General features: G+C 35.5%; 3 protein-coding genes across 3 annotated transcripts in view; all 3 read right to left on the bottom strand.

Annotated features, from left to right (window-relative positions):
* The window catches only part of LOC132203406 (uncharacterized), a 36,656-nt gene that overhangs the window by 6,671 nt on the left and 11,336 nt on the right, over positions 1 to 18,649 (bottom strand). The window lies entirely within an intron of this gene.
* LOC132203285 (uncharacterized) lies at positions 5,961 to 7,880 on the bottom strand. Its single transcript, XM_059630946.1, has 11 exons — positions 7,677 to 7,880; positions 7,466 to 7,544; positions 7,351 to 7,400; positions 7,259 to 7,294; positions 7,078 to 7,198; positions 6,915 to 7,024; positions 6,698 to 6,760; positions 6,599 to 6,632; positions 6,447 to 6,529; positions 6,289 to 6,391; positions 5,961 to 6,217 (listed from the first exon to the last, which is right to left on the bottom strand). The coding sequence occupies exons 1-11, from the start codon at positions 7,812 to 7,814 to the stop codon at positions 5,961 to 5,963; spliced, it is 1,074 nt and encodes a 357-aa protein (XP_059486929.1). The 5' UTR covers positions 7,815 to 7,880.
* LOC132203284 (uncharacterized) lies at positions 8,418 to 10,112 on the bottom strand. Its single transcript, XM_059630944.1, has 6 exons — positions 9,249 to 10,112; positions 9,154 to 9,192; positions 9,056 to 9,086; positions 8,943 to 9,001; positions 8,784 to 8,883; positions 8,418 to 8,422 (listed from the first exon to the last, which is right to left on the bottom strand). Exons 1-6 carry the CDS (start codon positions 10,110 to 10,112, stop codon positions 8,418 to 8,420), a joined length of 1,098 nt encoding a protein of 365 aa, XP_059486927.1.

Genomic DNA, 18,649 nt, shown 5'->3' with positions numbered 1-18,649 from the left:
TTGAAGCGCTAAATTTGACCCAAAAAAATGAAAATTTAAAAAATATTAGACATTTAAACCATATGATTTAAATATTTTTATTTAAACTGCAAGTTTTTTGGTGTTCTTTCTTAGAATGGACGATAAAACCAGATGTCTTAAATTTATTCCCTCTCTGCGCCCATTTAATGCAAAATCGAAAAAGTTTTCCAGGCAAAGTTTGTGTCATCGCATTATGCTAATTCGAACTTGAGCCCATTGTACATTCCGCCTTTCTTGCCGACGACGTTTCTTTTGCCGACATTCTTATTTAATTTTGCTCTCAAGGATCATCCGATCGACATAAACTCGGGCATCACGCGACTCTTTTCAGTTTCTTTTCCCACCAAACGAGCAAAAAACTGCAAATGCGTCACTTCTTTCTAGTGATATTCCAGCAGCATTATGATAAATCTCCGGAGGGACCTTAACAAGAGCAGACATAAAAATGACGAATTGATCTCTGTGCGATTGGCCACATTACGCTTTGCTCCGGTTCACATACACACTAGTATTTTTTTTCCACTGCGGTAAAAGCGAATCCTCGATTTGTCGAGAGCATAATCATTACACCACCGCGTTTGCTGTCGCTTTTTTACAGCAAACCCTCGTGAAGGAAAAAAATCGAAATCGGTTTGAGTAATAGAGGAATACAGGGGGTGAAAACGCAGCGCGAGCCAGCTTGACATTACATTTTTCGCTTTCAAAAGTGGCTTTTCGATCGCACGGTGTAGCTATTCGAAGTGAAAGAGTGAAAGCACAGCGCTTCCATGCCTCTGCTTTTTGACAGCCTCAGAATTCATATGTCAGATTTTCATCTCTCTGCCTAAGGTTTCAATTTGTTACTGTCAAAATTTATGCCTCTAACCACGTGGGTTTTATAAATTAATTTTATGATAATTAAGCTTAATTAAATTCTGAGAAACTATTTTAATATAATGAGAAATAAAAAATCGTAAAAAATGAAATTTTAATAAAATTCAGTTCATGAAAAGATCAATCCCTGAAATGAAAAGAATTTAATCCCTTGCAATGAAACTATTTCTTCCATTTTTTTTTTAATTATTAGCATTACCTATTGTTGGGACAAAATGCAAAAAAAAAATTGTGGCAAGGTAGAGAGTTTCACCAAAATTTGATATGGCCAATTTTTTTAAAATCAAAATCGCAGGCTCACTGCGGCGGATGGGGTCTTTTTGATCTCGGAAGTTTTAGCAAAATTTTTGCTAGTGGTGATGCCTTTTTGTCCAACATTCTCTTTTTCTAAATAATTGTTTTTCAAAAATTGAATGTAAACAATGTATTTGTAACAATGTGGACAAATAAACAACAATAATAATAATGTTATATTTCTGTTTATAGGATCAAGGGGATCGTTTGAAGTTCTTTCCGCTCATTTATGATAAAGAGCAAATCCAGAAGAATCTTTAACATTTCCATCAACTCTGTTAACTGACGTGAGAAGCTTAAATTTTAATGTACCTTGCTGTGTTTCTTTTCTTTCTTTTTCAAAATGGAAATGAAGATTTTTTACTATGAATATGAATTAAAATGCTGAATTTTATTAAAAAAAGCAGTTATATTAATTGAAAAAAAAAATGGTTAAATAGATAACCAAAATCTAATTTCATTGAAACATTGCCAATGATAGGAGCAAGCAGAGATCCAATTTGGTCCGTCCACTCTCCCTTTAACCAAAAACTAGCCGCCTACACCATCATGCTTCTCAGATGCAATTATATTGGGGAAGCTCTACCAAATCAAAAGTGGATTTCCTACCAGCAGGATATGACAAGCCTGGTTCTCTTTCACGTCCAATTAGGTGGCAGCAAGAGACAAAACTAATTGCGAGAGCCGCCCATGGCACCTTCCCTGTAATTTCCGGCGTCTCCACATTTTTGCCCGGACGGCAACTCACATAAGGGTGCTTGCTTGTTTGCCCGGTTTGCCGGCGCAGATTCTAAATCAAGGCTGTTGGGTCGATGGGAAAATATTTGCAGACCAAGTAACGGTCTTCATACTTCATGGCAATGGTCAGCTCATAGATCTGCTGTCGCGAAACAGTGTATCTGGCGCGCGAGAGAGATGGGAAAAAAATAAACTGCTCGAAGGTCGAAGGCATAAATTTGAAAGAAAACTCGTTTCCTACGCGAATTTATGGCGCGATGCCATAGAATTTCCTGAATAACTTTCAAATAACATTTTTATGGTCAATTTTTTCTTGTGAAAAGTATCTCCTAAATCAATTTTGTAAAGGTCAGTTAGTTGATACTTTTACAAGTGGGAATTTTTTTCTCAATTCTTGGTCCAATTTATAATTTGTTATTCCAATGTTCCCCAGGTTAAAGTAAAAAATGTAATAGTCGTTATATCGGATTATAATGTAAAGAAAAAATCAGAGAATGCTCTTGGAAATTAGAGTGCTTCAAGTTTTATTTAACTGAAAAAAAAACTAGAATTAGTGAAACTTTAATTTGGCACAAAAATCCATGCAAATCTTTTCAAATAAATTATTTCAGCCCAAAAATTTAAAGCATTTTGGTACTTTTAATCGCATAATGACTAATTTTATTGTGAAATTAAAGTTTGGTAGTATCTTATTTGCAAAAATTAAGAATAAATTATGAGGCTAAAAATCATTAATAAGGTTTTTCCTTGATGGGTTTTTTCAGAGTCGGATATTATTGTGTAGAAAAAGCAATATCCCTGCTCTACATGGTGGACTGCTGGCTGCAGTCACAATTAATGAGTTTCAGTTCCCCGCCGAAACATGTAAAACAGGATATTTTTTCCACAACACAATAAATGACACAAAAGCCCGTCGAGGAAAGATAAATTTAAATTCAAACACCATGAATCAACCTTCAACGGAGAAAATTGTCTAAAAAATCAATTTAACTTCTTCTGATTCAACATCAAAATCCCAAATCCTTTGAATTTCATACAAATTACTCGATTGGATGATTAAATAAAAAAGTTTTTAATCAAATTACCAGGTATAGATAAGTGGAGAACGCAGATAATTCAATCTTGAGAAAATCCCCCATCGAGCTGCAAACTTTTTGAATATAAAATATTATATCTTCTGTACAATATCCAGACTCGCTAGCCCCGTCATCTGATAGACCAGCGGGAAGAAAAATTGCCTTGCTCAGTAAGAGAGAAATTATTATCATGCTCGCGGATTAGCAGGGTATCAAGATAAATGACGTGCACGCGCGCTGCATCTTGGAGAAAAAAACACTTAGACGTCGCGAAAATAAATGGAAAAATGAGCGGATTATTTGTCGTCGGACGACGTGTGTCTTTTGAAGGGAGAAAAATCTGCTAAAATACGATTCGTTTTCTAGAGTGCTTTGCCGTGTAACTCCTCTCGTTCACCACTACGCAGAATTAATCCCAGGCACGCGCAGCCACCAATTCAAGCGGTGGTGTGCGAGTCCGTAATAAAACCGGCAATACCCAGCCATATTTAATGAAACATGGCCTTGTGACCTTCCGTCGCCGGCCGGATTATTCAAAACACGAGCGCGCCGTTGTCGTCTCGTAATAAAATAATTGATCATACCCAGGGGATTAAACTAATCGGCGCCGCAATTTCGCCACGTCGACGTATCGCCCCATGTATCCAAATTATCTGCCCGTCTGACGTGGGCAAAATTTTAAGCCAAGGAGGTACTCCGTTTATAGCTTAAACTATGAAACAAAATGAATTCAGACTTGAAATCTGCAATAAGTTCAAGGGTTGCGTTTTGTAATGATTATATTCTCATCATTGAAAATTAATTGATAAATTAAATTATTTTGAATGCTTTTTTTTAGATATCTAAATTTGTTTTCAAAAGTTATTTATCCTGAAAATTTAGAGTCAATGATCCATATTTGAATACATCCTAGTTCTTAAAACTATAATTAAATTTCTCAATTAATTTAAATGGCAATGTTTAGCTACAAACAATTCAAACTCTCTATTGTATGTAATCAAATGTTATTGCAGAGGAATAACATGATGCATAGTTTTTCATTGTATGAACAATGGCTTGTTTATGCAACCGGCACAACATTGATGCCCGGCGCTTTGCCTGCCTCGGAAAACGAGGGCCCTCGAGGCTCTGCGGCTGCTAATTTTTAATTATAAATTTTCCTCCACCGCGCATTTCATTACAGTTCTCGTTCCTTTTTTGCGATGCGGATAACACACAAATCATCGGCGCGCGCTGACCAGCAGCTCAGCTCAACAGGCTTGTTTTTATTTTTTATTTTTGTTAAGAGCGCAAGCAGCACTTTTCTCATCACAGCAGTTCTGCAGCCATTAAATATTTCATATCGTCGACGGTGGCGGGAGTAAAATGCGAGTGGTTTTTATGTGTTTGTCGCTGCCGAGTAGAAGAATAAATTTTATCCATAGTGCAAGCCAATTTTCTAATTGCTGCCGAGCTACTCTAGGCTTTTTGCTTGAAGGCTCTTTCTTTTATTATTGCTTGCGGTCATTACGATATTTATGGTGAGGCTAGTGCGACGGCCGACCTCGTTTCACTTGCGCTGGACGCCGTCCAAGATTCATAAATGCGTTATTTATAGGCCATTGGCAAATCTGTTGAACTGATGGGTGCGAGTGAACGGCTGATGGCCCGTATTGGCAAAAGTCGAAAGAGAGGTAGTGGATGATTCATAGAATAAAAGCAATAATCTCTTGCATTAAAATATCCATTGCCTGTGCCATGGATATTTGTACGAAGGGAAATTGCAATATTCTTTTAAATTCAAAAATGTTAAGTCGGCAGCTTGTTAATAATATGTATACTCAATTAACGTTAATGGTGCTGGCATTAATTTCATTTTCACGTTACTTCTTATCTTTGTTAAACGAAAATTGTTTGAACTTAGAATTTGATTTATTTTTTCCAACTAGTTTCAATACTAAATGTTTACTTCTGCTCTAATTTTAAATTTAAATAATATTTAGAGTAATTTCAAACCGACTACTCTAACTTTTACTAAACAAGAAAATGTATTTTTAAATATTGTTTTTTTTAATAACACGATATTTGCTGATAAGGTTGAAATTTTCGGCTGTAAATCAATACTGTTGTCAGTATACGCTATTATAACAGTCAGGGCGTCAAGTTACTAAACATTGTCTGCACCGTAATCTGCTTCTGACACGCAGCAAAACAACGTCTCTTTTTTTAATGCAAACTGTCAGACGCCCCTTTCACCGCATAACAATGCACCCCAGAATTTTCAATTTCGTCACGACGTCAGCGAGAACTGCAAAGTACAGCTTTTGTTTTCAACTTGAAAACGCTTCTACAGAAAAACAGATCGGCTCCATCCATTTCCTTTACTTTGAAGGATCGCTATCTCTCATTCCTTCTCTCGGAAATGCGAAGCCAAAGAAAACAAGAAGAGACGCGAGCGCAATTAAGATTCATCAACGTCCGCCTCTCTCGCAATCAATTTTCCGCTCGCTTGACTGCTGCCGTGAATCCAATCCATTTTTCCACCGGCCTGATAATCTCAATGGATCGACGCTCGTTTCACATTTATAAACACGCCCTAATTGGAAATTCCTCTATCAGCATTCAACCGGAAAAATTTAATGAGTTGTTTGCAGCATAAATACCCCTTGGTATTCACTTGCCAATCGATGAATCCAGGTCATATCTTGCACACTCTTGCAAAATCAAAGTTAAACTCGGACCTTTTTGATACCTTCACCGAAAGTGGAGTTTTATTTAGTTTCTATATTTTTTTTTTAATATTGTAATGCACTGAAATTCTTAAACAGATCAATTTTTAAATACCGATTTCCAATTTCAAATAAACAAGAAAAGTGAAATTTTAAACACCAATACAAATATTTATTTCAACACAAATTTAATTTCATAAATTTTACCAACAAATTTATTTCTTCAATGCTGTATTTTTAATTCTTGTATTTATTTATATCTGCCCTCACACAATACTCCACCAAGAATTCCAGAATTGACAATATTCATCAAATACGGTTCGATTTTCCTAATTACAACTACTACAAACATCCTTCCAGCACTGGTTCCAGTGAATTTCTTTACCCCTTGTAGGTTCCACGGGTACAAAGAGATGTCAAGAGGAGCATTAGTCGCGCACCAAACTGGCGAATCTGCCAAGCTCATGAATGATGCTGATGTCCAGAGCGTGTAAACTTTATTTGGAACTGCAAAATATCAGATTAAATTAAATGGGTGCACTTGTGGGCAATGAATATTTGGCAAATTGTTTCCATACCAGCAAACAGTTCGTTAACACACAGAAGCTCTTCAAAAGTTTCAAATGACACATGTTGCAAGCCATACTCTAAACAAGCTCTTGTTGCTGGTCCAATGCTGGTCTGAATAAAAAATTCAGTTTAAAAATTTATATCTAAACTTGGCAATATGACTAACGGTATCGTTGCTCTCAATGAGCAAATAATTTCGTGCGCCACATTGATTGTAATATGCTCTCGTCAGTGGACCACCCGGACTTGCTGGATTTTAGAAAAAAAAAGAATTAATTTATTTTGATCAGACAATAAAACAGATGCTTGAATTGTTACGATTTTCGTCTAAATACGCTTGGCGCCAAGCAAACTAAAAGTAAAAAGCATGCTAAGGTAATTTCTCTAGTCCAGAATTTGTTTAAAAAATTAACTTGCATTAAGACCGTAAGGGACGTCGTATCTGCAGTAGGATTGTGCGAGGGGTAGACCAACCGACTCCTAGTAAAAAATTGTTATAATTTATTTAAATATAGTTTTAATTTAAATCAAGCGAAAAATTTAAAAGAATGGTTCGTTTGTTGCTGCTTAAGTATTTTATAAAAAAGATGAATTAAATAGCAAGAATATATATATATAATGAAATTATGAATACCGCTGAGGCATTAATTTCCGCTTTAAGTAAAGCTCTTTGCATAATATCTGGTGCTTCTTCGGCAACACAACTGAATGCCAGGGACGCCGTGTCACATTCATCCATGCCCACTGAAGAAAATCTATAAATTTATTCATATATTCGATTGTTAAACTTTCTGTACCTTTATTTCCACACTTTGAGGCAACCTCCATGTTTTTATTTAGTAAGCTAACATCACCTCCCATAGTGAACTGCTCAGCAATGCGTATCATCTCCTGTGTTACAATCTGCCCTTCCAAAATCTTCACAATTGTTTTTTGATTTAGCTTTTATCAATTTACACATAAAATGATTATTTATACCAAATTTCCAAACTCGCCAACGCATTTAACAAAACACTAGGAAGAATTTAATACACAGTTTATATTAAATGTAAAAATTTTATTTTAATTACCTTTAATCTCATGTCAAATGTTTTGCTAGACCACAAAGAATCAATCTCAGCTATTAATAATGAATTGTTCAGTATTTTTTCCAGCTCTCATTAAATAATTTCAAAATGTGTTTACTCATAGTGATATTATATATTTCTCCGCATTCTTGCAAGATTGCTCTCCCAGGTGATGAAGCCTTTGTAGTATCTCGTGCCTGAAAAATCGCATACAATTTTTCCATTAGGATTCTAATAGTTAATGATAATGATTTCAAAAAATTATTGACTTTCAATAACATATAAAAAATCGGAAACGCTTCACATATCTCATTGTTCTCTCTATATACCTCGCATATGAATTTCAGCGAGGTTTTGCTGCAATTCTGGCTGATCAGACTAACAGAACCACCTTTCAGCTCGGCAACCAAGCAGTCACCACGATCATTTGGCTGACCTGCAGCGTAAACACCGTCTCTCACCCTCATGTTGCTTGCACACCACCCAAAACTGTTTTTGTCCGCGATCCTCGCACCGGATGTCCAGTATGTGCCCTCAAAAGTTTTATTTTCTACATCATATCAAAATTTTAAATTAATATCACTGTCATGAATAAAAATGATTAACATGCCTGAAATTATTGAAGCCAAACTTTCGTACTTGTGCTTGTAGTCCAGACTGAGCAGCTTCATTCCCATCTCGCAGCATTTTGATATTGCATTTTCCCACTGATTGCACCATGATCAAAAATATAAATTACAATAAATAAAATTTGTTTAGTTTCAGGATTTAGATTGTGATACATTTAAACTTTCGTGACTAAACATGTAAACCCGCCCTGAAATTTTAATCCACTTTCCATATGTTTCTGAAGCTGAAATTAACAAATCAGATCATTCAAATGTTTTTCAATAGATAACTATTGGAAAACCTTTCAGAACCATGATTCCAGTTTGCGATACAAATAAACTGCCCTGCATTGGAATTTAATTAAAAAAAATTAAAAAAAACCTGAACACACGTTTCTTTGGCAGGTTGGAGCTAATTTGCAATTTTGGTATTTTATGTCTGGTACTGGCGTTGTTGTGGCCTTAGTCTAGAATTTTGGACATCAGTTTCATATAACTCCAAAAATAAAAAAATTTAATTACTTGGCAGGCAAGAAGGAAACGTTCTGAACAATTTCTCGCATAAAGGCTAACGGAGTCACGATTTTTGTCAATGGATGAAAGTAAGCAGAGCTTGTCCCACGTTTCCATTGGTTCCCTAGGGGCCCAAAATTTACCAGATGTACCCTTCTGCACAATGTCACCCCTTGAGTGACAGAATTCAAACGAATAATTTGTGTGGTACAGTTTTCTTCCTGATGTCCAGTAAAATTTGTTTAATCTCCATCCATCTATTGTGATTCTTACCAAAATATAGGGAATTAAATGTTTACACATGAAAAATTGTACCTAATGATTTTTCTAGACAGGTTCGTTTGATGTCGTTTTCAAATGCTATAGGAGTCATGTTCACACTGCAGCACAACTTAAAATTATCTTCCCAAGTGACCTGAATGGAGCGTTGTTAGTCATAACAAAATTTCATTTGAATAATAATTCATTAATTACTAGAGACGTTCCAAAAATAAAAGAATATTCACAGGCAGTGAACCAAGATGCTCGAAGGACTAAAAGCGTAATATTAATCCATTTAATCTATATGTTAATAAATGATTTCATACTCTTTGCAGGGTCATCTTTTAGAAGCGTGCTCTAAATTTTGCATTTAAAACCATATTACCGTTAAATATTCAAATAATGGTTTTTATGAATTGTTTACATTTTTGTGGCACTGCTGAGTGGAACAGTTGAATAGCCTCTGAAATATAATTTTAGCGGTTTTTATATATTTTTATGTTTTATAAGAAATCATACCTCCTTCGATAAAGGTCGGGAAATGGTTGTAGTTTTAACAGTGGTGGTTGTGCTTATAGTGGGGCGGTTTGTAAATGTGATTGTGGTTCTTTTAGTAGTAATCTTGGTACTGGTCATTGATTGAGTTGTGGTTGTAATTGGAATTGAGGATTTAATTGTCGTCACAGTCGTCTGAGGCTTGATCGACGTTGTTGTCACCCCTCCATACGTAATTAGTTGCTTTGTTGTCGTCACCAAAGAAGTAGCCGTTTGTATCGGTGAGGGTAACTTTGTGGTAGATAATGAGAACAACTTTGTCGTAGGTGCACTGCTGGCAGATTTTATTGTGGTTGTTGCGGAAATTTTCGTCACCGAAGAAGTAGCAGTTTGCATTGGTGAGGTTGTCTTTTGTGTAGATAATGAGGATAACTTAAAAGTGCTTGGTGTAGGTGCACTGCTGGTAGATTTTGCTACGGTAGTTAAGGCAAGTTTTGTCACAAAAGAAGTAGCAGTTTGTATCGGCGAGGTAGGCTTATTGGCAGATAATGAGGACGACTTTACAGTGCTTGTTTTATTGTTAGTTGAAGTAATTTGCTTGATTGTGGCCTGCAAATTAGTAGACGCTGCTGCGGCTGTTAGCTTTTGACTGTTAGATTGCGAGCTTCCTAGGTCAGAAACACTGGAAACGCTTTCAGCGTTAAATGCAATTGTTGTTGGAGGAAGATTTTCTGTTCCAGTGTTTCTTAAACTCTCAGTTGTTGATTCCAGAATGGACATATCAGAGTTCTCAGACGCCGAACTTAACCCCTCAAACGTGATTGCTGAACTTTCTGGGGGAATTTGCTCAAGGGCTGGATTACCTAACAAAATTTGAGTTATTTTCATAGCTTCTAGCTTTATGAAGATAAAATACTGGTTTTTAATTCATCGATGTTAGTAGCTGATTCCGCTGAAAGATTCAAAAATTCATCTACAGTTGATTTTTCATCAGAATTTAAAGACGATGCGCCTGTTTGAGAAATATCTTCAGTAGCTTCGTTAGGAGTAACGAATGTTAAGGTGACTTCCTGAATGACCTGATTGTTATTTACTGTGGTTTCTGTACTTGGTAATGTTGCAGATGTGACATTTGCTATCTAGGAGATTTAAGCAAAATTTTCTTAATCACGTTTTTCTAAAATTGCACTAAATTTTATAAATCAAATTGTTAATTACAAATACCGATTGTTCATGTCGTTTTTGTTGAAATTCTTTGCTGCAAGTAGTAGCTCCACAGCACCGAATAATATATTTGCGATTCATATTTTCTGTATAAAAATAAAACATAAAAACTAATTAACTATAAAAAAATGTCACTTTTTGTTTTAGAGTTTGGCGATTCTGTTTGATGCCCTTTTTTAATATTTTTGGTAACTCCACGATTGACTCCATCAGTTCGCTGAAAATTCTATAAGAGAGTTCTCTATTATGTTGATCATAGATGTTATTTTTCACATACCAAAACGAATATCACGATTAATAAGAGTGATGCACTTGACACGCAGCAGAATTTCATGTTTTTCTCACCAAAATCAGACTGAAACAGTTGTCGGTGTTTTGTAAGGGAACATGAGGCCGACAGGATGTTTTTAAATATGAGTAACATCCTTTTAGGATGTGATCTACATTACGTTCGCAGTTTTGATTTTGTGAAAATTTGCGTCATTGATTAAAAAACACTAATGTTTAAAACGAAGCAAAGGCTTTTCTCTGTTTACTGATTTTCAGCGTAGTAGTATTCCTAGTTTGCAAGTTTGCGTTTATAGCCCTCGACTAAATAGTCACAATAAATTGTAAGTCAGGGTACTTTGTAATCATAATTAAAAACATTAATTTTGTGATGTGAAAAAAGAAAGCGACCTAAACATTACAAATTATGAGATAGAACGCAGATTTTTTTGAACGATCCTCTCCAAGAAGGGATGATCAGTCATTTTAATTTATAAGGTATGGTACCTAATGAGGGTGTATTAATTGTTTTAGTTTATTACGGTTTTTAATTCATATCCATTAGAACAAATAACAATTATTCAATCATCTATCTGGTATCTGGTGAATTAAAATTATTTTTGATAACATTTGGCTAAAATTATCAGGATTCTAATATTATTATAAAAATATAAATTGTATGAGTTCTCTCGCAAAATGCAAAAAAAAGAAAACGTGCACGTTCTGTTTTCGGGAATACCTCGTACTCATAGGAGAAAAGGGATTTTGCCGTCGTCGCCGCTTTTCCCAGAAATAATCCCCTGGGGAATTTTTTCCTTCTTTTGTCTTTGCGCCTCCCGCGTATGTATTGATTGGATTTTCTGCAGAGAGGACGCAAGCGTCATTAGCGGACAAATAATAATATTCAGTCTCTTGTGATGACACAACGATAAATTTGCGAATTCTGAGGCGCCACCGCCATCCATTCTTTCTCGTCCGGCGTGAAGATAAATCATGACAGTCGGAGAAAGAATGGAAGCCAAACAAACAACAACTGTCAAGATAAAAAATTCCTTCGGAAATCTTCTGCTTCAAAAAATATCCTACAAAAATCATAAGTTTTGCTCCTTTATTTATATATTTATCCATGATTATGCACCAAATTTCTATCCAAACGAATATTTATTCCGTTTCATGTGTTTTCAAAAACTTGTTATAAGTGGTAAAAGAGAGACCTAATATCGTAAAAATTAATGAAAATTCACACAAAAACTTAATTAGGTTAGAGCTGCATTCACAATAGCCTCAAATGATTTTAATTTTTTTATACAGCCTAAAGAGCAAAACATTTTTTAAGTAAAATCACCTATTATTTTTTTCACTCATCATCAAAAAATATCTCCAGAATTGGCACCTACTTTTAAAAAAAAAATGAAAAAAAATCCAGAACAATTGCAATGGCAGTGCAGATATAATTTTTTTCATCGTCGAGATGTAGAGCTAAGGTTCGGCCAAAGTTTGTTTACAAGCAATTTCGCAGAATTCTCCCGACTTAATTGGAGGCCTGATAAGCCTAATGATTTGTGATGGCAATTCCGAGTGAATTCGCGTCGTTTGGCAGCCAAATTGCCGCAATTACGAAGGTCGCCGCGCATTTACTTGCGCTATCTGGGCCGCATCGTTTATTTCCGCCGAGGAGCCAATCCGGACTTTTCTAGCTTATCTGGTGCTCCATTTTCGCGTCCCATTCGGACTGATTGTGTGAGAGAGGGGCAGCTGAATACTCTCTCGTTACTCTCTGGCATTGCTCTCGGGATAACAAGCTCCAATGACGCGCGCCTGCACGCAGCCAGATAAAGGACGATTCTCAAATGAGTTTCGGAGAGAGAGATGAAGGAGAGCTTATGTACGGAAAAGAATGCCGCGTATTAAATTAAAAAGGATTAAGTGAGACGCACTGCAGCTAATTAACTGGAAGTACAGAGAAGAGAATTAAACCGACTAACTTTTCATTCTGCCTCTTAACTGCGCTATAAAGCACTTCTCATGCCAAACAGAACTTTTTAATTAATATTTTTTTTGCCCAAAGACTGCCACAACTTTCTGTACAGAGCAGGTAACATAAAAGTAATACATAATTATATTATATACTAAGAATTGAAACAGATTTAAAATAAACAATTTCAATTGAGAAGTAATTTGTTTCAAAAAATATAAATATTTAACGACAATAACAAAAAATAAATTATTATTGTAAAGAAAGGTAGCCTTGGAAGTTGATGAAAAATATTTTCTTTCAAAGATTTCCATAAAACTTTCATTCGATTTCATTTGTAAAATATTTTTTTCTTGTAAAAAAGTATTTATGTATACAATTTTATTTATTGCTCTGAAACTAAAATCAGTTAATTCAAACTTTTCAGACTCACTAAATATTAATCATGAAATGGAAGGATTTGCTGACTGCATAATATCCAACTATATAGAGACCCACCCAAACTTTCCGCTTCTAAACTTGATGGCGTGGAGTCCAGACGTTCCTTCCGACTTTTCTCCTAATGCAATATGCATTACGTGTAATCACTTCACTTATCTCGCCAACACAAATGATCCCCCTAGAGACGGCCAGAGATAAAAATACTTTTTTCGTATTTTCTTTTCCATGCTATCGTTGATATTGATTCTACCCATAGAATATTTATGGTTGCTTTGCAATTGTAAAAATTTACAACTTTATTTAAGATTTAGACTGTTTAATATTGGTTAAAGAACACCAGTCTACATGCATTGATAGGATTTATAGTTGGAAGGTTAATTTGCTTTTAATTAACTTGTCTGGAACAGCAATGTTTGTTATTAGTTGATGAGCAGAAGTGTGATGTTGGAAATTGAGCCGGCTGATGGTTTTAATTGGATGCCGCATTACGTGGATGATTGCAATTGTCAGAACACAGTTTGCTTGGTTGATTGATTGGGTGGGTTGGGATCCTTATGCAATCCCATTTGTTAATGGCTGCATATATACGTATATGCATAACATACAATGTACGTATTTTGCAGAAAAACTTGATTTTACTGAAAAACACAAATTTTATTTATTTTCTAGTATATAAATATTAATGAAGGTAATTAATGTAAAAATTATACACTTTTTATAAAATTTCTAAAATCAATAGATCTAGATAATTAAAAATGACCGAGATATCAGTTTTTTAAACATTTACGAACAAAATTTTATTTTAAAACATGAAATGCTCGAAATTCAATACTCCAAACAACCCTTGGAAATATCTCTTTCACAACAGTTTTTCTTTTTACTAGTCCCTTTTGAAATTAAAGCACTGAATTATTCATAAGATAGAGAAAGAAAATTAAATACCTACATCGTGTGTTCCAGCTGCTCTTTTGAATTGTGTTCTCGCTCATCAAACTGAATAATATTTCTGCTTTTTGTACATTTCAAACAAACAATTTCAATATTATACGCTTTGTTCATTCTACACCTATGTACTCCTCTTTCCACTTCAGTGGAAAAAAGCAACGGGGAATAAATTGCACGCGATTGATAGTGAGAATTCATTACACAATGCGAGCGACAGTGCAATTCAGTGCAATTGAAATTTTTTCATGGTGGAGGAGAATATAAATTAAGTCTCACATTTAATGAAATCCAAGCCTGCTTTTCATTTTGTTCTCCAGTAGGAGTGAATCGAATATTCGTAATATACGAATCTGCAGATGACGGCGGCCAAGAGAGAGAGAGAGAGAGAGAGAGAGAGTTATGAAAAGGGACACGCCACTTTTCGATCCCTCCGGGCCTCTGAGCTTCACGGGTATAAATTTCCATTGCCGGATAATTTATGTGGTTTCGCGGCCAGATAAACACGACTGTTTGCTGAGTTTCGTACCCGTGGGGACCAACTTTGGGCGAATTTATTGCTTCGTAGGACTTCACCAGGCGTTGCAAAAAGTACTCGCTACGCGGCAATTAGCAAAGTTTTGTGTTCTCCGAGACTTATCTCTCACTCTTGAATATGCGGTTTTGCCTTTGTGGTGGTGGTTTTAAGTAGCACGTCGGCAACTTGTTGTGAGCAACCAAGCTGCTAGGAAAATATGAGTTAATAATATAAGTTTTAGTACTGATTTAATTATCAACTAAGACTTTTTAATACAATTTATTATTAAGGAACCAAATAATAAAATTTTATAAAGAATTATATCATCGGCCTTTCTAAAACAAAGATTTAAAAGTTTTCCGAAGAAGATAAAACTTGTTTGATATTAAATGCATGATTTCGATAAATTTGCATTTATTGTTTCAAAAGTTGCAGTCCATATTTTAACAAATTTCAAAGCTATTTTACCTTCGTTTGTTAGATCAGTTATTTGGACTTGATATTAAATTCTCATCTTAAAACTTTATTTATATGATATAGTTTTTAAATAAATCTTACACACTAATGCTTTTTATTTTGCGACTGTTTGAACGTTAATGTAAAAAATTCCTGTAATTGATAATTTTTGTTTTTAATTTTTCCACTCTAGTACAAGGACTTTAGTTTTTTATTAACTGAGTGAGGCAAATATGTCGTCTTCAATATATATGTGTTTCGTCTGAATTTCAAGGAGGAAACAACCTCTTGGAAAGGATAAGACACCAACTTTCTGAGTGGGAGTTTATGTGCGAAAAAAACGAAGCAACTTCCACAGATCACTCCAGAATTCACAAATAATGCATTATGTGACGCGCGAAGGTACATTTTATACACTTGTTGCTACGGCAACAGAAACTTCCGACTTTCTACCGGAGCGAGTCTTGGGTTTGCCAGCGGTAGATATAGTTTAGACATAATGATGAAAGTTGAGTTGCCGCTGTTATCAATAAATAATATTGAGGAAAGAAGAAACGCCTATTGTGAAATTAAAATTGGTCAAAAAAATTCTTTTTGTTCGTTATATAATATAATATTACTGTAAAAAATCAATAATTCTATTAGTGAGGAAATGAAAAAGCCAAGTTTATATTTTAAATAAATTGTTATTGTCTTTTTTATTTTTGGTGTCATCAGCTGGAAAAAATGTAAACACCGCCAAATAAAAACATAATTTTAGGCATCAAAATTCATGGCTACGGCAATTTGGCAATAACGCGGATAACTGGAAAATCTCATTATTCCCTTTATTTCCTAAGGCAAAACAAGTAATATTCCATACCAACTTTTCCATTTCCTGCTTAAGCCGCGGGTCGTCGCTGCAAAAAGGACGTTTAATTGAGCCCTCTGGGACCGACTTTGGGCATCCGGCGAGCACCGAGCCGCTTTTGAGGGCAGGTGCAGATCGCAGCTAATCTACTTTTGCACCTCAAAAGGCCACTTACGGACGGAAACCCAATTTCGCTGCCACCGCCGCCACGGTCGAACTCGAGTGCTCTTCCATGTGCGCGTCGCTCCAAATTAAATAGGCAAAATGGCTTGACAAAATCAATTTCCCCTTTTTGCGGTGCAGCTGCCTACGATTTTGCTGCTATTTTGCAAACGTTTCCATGCTTGACCGATTTAGTAATGCTTAAAAACTAGAGTGAATGATGTGAATAATTAGGCCAATGTGACTATGACGGTAAAATGAAAAAAAGTCAAAGTTCATGACAACAGATTTTTCATTGCGTTTCAAGTTTTCATTACTAACCATTAAAAATTAAAATTAAAAAGTCAACAGACATTATTTCTATCTGAATTTCTATGGTAATTAAAAGGATTATTGTATATTATGTAATTAATATTTTTTTCTGCTTTTTTTTTAAAAAAATAGTCACTTTAAATTTTTAATTATGGAATTCATTAATTTCTACCTTTTTAAGGGGTGATTGTTTTTATAAGTAATCTTATAATATCCTAATTGAAATTTGTATAGCGATTTGAGTTCAAACAAATAACTGTTGATTCTTTTTTTGCATCAAATTAAAGTTTGAAATCTGAAAGAGCATTTCGTTTTTTATTTAAATTAATAAGAAAAAGTACAAAACTTTTGTTTTAAAGGTTATCTCTTATCATCCTTGTTACGCTCTGTTTTGCAATATTTATTTCAGCAACTATTTTACTTGATTAGCCATGACTTTGACTCTTTGTAACTCTGAAACAAAGCTCCCCTGCATCCCTTTCTTCCATAATGAGCACCTCCACTTGCCATGTGACAGTGAGTAAGTCTGTTCGCAACAAAAAGCAATCCGTTTGATCACACCTCTTGAACTGCCGCCTCTCTCGCTGTTCGCTCGCTAACGAGCAATGTGTACTTTCGTGATCCTCGGCAGACGAGCAGTGGAATTTCGATCGAGAGCGACACGCACGCATTAATTATCAAGTCTTGTCATGTCATAATAACCTGTGTATTTATTGATCAGGCGAGTGGCAAGCAGAGTGGAATCCAAGCAAGTCACCGGTCTCGAGCACGAAACAATGATTATCAGCAGAATACAGACGTAGAGCTCTTCTAGGCTGCTGCAGAGCTTCATAAATATTAATGCAGATGCGAACGTGTGCGTGCCTTGAATCACCGCCTGAGCCCCCCATCCCTATATAACATCACACTCGAGCAAAGGCAAAGAAAGGGTTGAATGCGTCTCTCAAGTCGTCAAAGCAAATTTCTAGCAACGATGTCTGTGTAGTTTTGAGCAGGAAGCTTCTACTTGAGCAATATGCTGCATTAAATTTGGTATTTGGTAGAGCTGAAAGCGTTGAAAGCTCACTACATGTTGTATAATAATTAAGCCTGTACATCATTTTACTGCATTTCATCTTTGAATTTCATGTTAAAAAAAAGGGAAAATAATCAAGCATGATGAATGATAAAAAAATTTAATTTCACGCAGGCGCAGGAATAACAAAACGGCTTTCTTCCTTATCCTGGATAATTTTATTTTTATTTTTTGAAGGATAATAATTTAATTTCACTTTTACACCAAGCGTTTTGCTAAAAAAGAGCAATTTATATAAGCCAATATTAATAATTTTTTTTAGGAAATTATTGATTTATATTTCCTTCAGTATATAACTTGCATTAAAAATACGTTTTATTAATGTCAAACCCAAATTTTGGAGTAAAGAAGTGAAAATTAATGCATTCAATCACATTCAACATAGTCATAATTATTATCAAATTCCCTGTGTAGAAAATATTATAAAGTACAAATAATGAAATATGCTGTTAAGATTTAAAGCGCAATAATTTACTTCCAACCGTTTGCCACAAAACTTTACTCTCACGACATACTATTTTGCGTTGCTGCCTGAAAATATGACGGCACGCGGCAAAATAAGTAAGAAAGCGTGCCAAAATTGAGTTTGACAGCTAAGGCGAGACTCACTTCGAAGTCTTTGCCTCTTGAGAGAGGCACGACGACGACGCGACCAAAACGCCAAAAGTGACGAGCATCATCTCTTGTCGTTGCCATCTTTGACCTTCTTTGTTTTTGTTCCGAAAAAAGATAAACAACAATAAACAACAACGCAGGCACGGAGGGCAACGCAAAAAGAACTCCCGCGGTGCTGCTTTTTTCGCGGAGAGTTTATTATGCAGAAAAGCGCTTACAAAGGGGCTGCTTGCCGCCTCGTTAACCACACCGTTGGAAAATAATTTACAACAAAATTCACAAAAAGCAAAATTGCATTTGTGAAAAACAGATTTTTTTTAAATTTTGCTCTGTATGTGACGCCATTTGTCATCACCGAATGACGAGATTCCCTCGGATGAGAGATTTAATGCATGTTCTCGGAACTTTGTTTATTTCTGACCCAAAAGTTACTGCTGAAGCGCGTGTCGGTGCGGAATTTGCAGGTGAAAGGGCAGCTGCGTGGAAGGCAAACCAACCGCCAAAGTAAACCGCTCAAAGGCAACGCGAATTAATTACACAGCGGCGGTTGGCAAAGGGCCAGCGGCGAGCTTGACTGACGTTGAAACGT

The sequence above is a fragment of the Neocloeon triangulifer genome, unplaced genomic scaffold, assembly GCF_031216515.1.
Source record: "Neocloeon triangulifer isolate White Clay Creek 2 clone unplaced genomic scaffold, ASM3121651v1 ptg000017l, whole genome shotgun sequence".
NCBI lineage: Eukaryota > Metazoa > Arthropoda > Insecta > Ephemeroptera > Baetidae > Neocloeon > Neocloeon triangulifer.
This window is presented reverse-complemented; position numbering and strand designations above follow the sequence as displayed.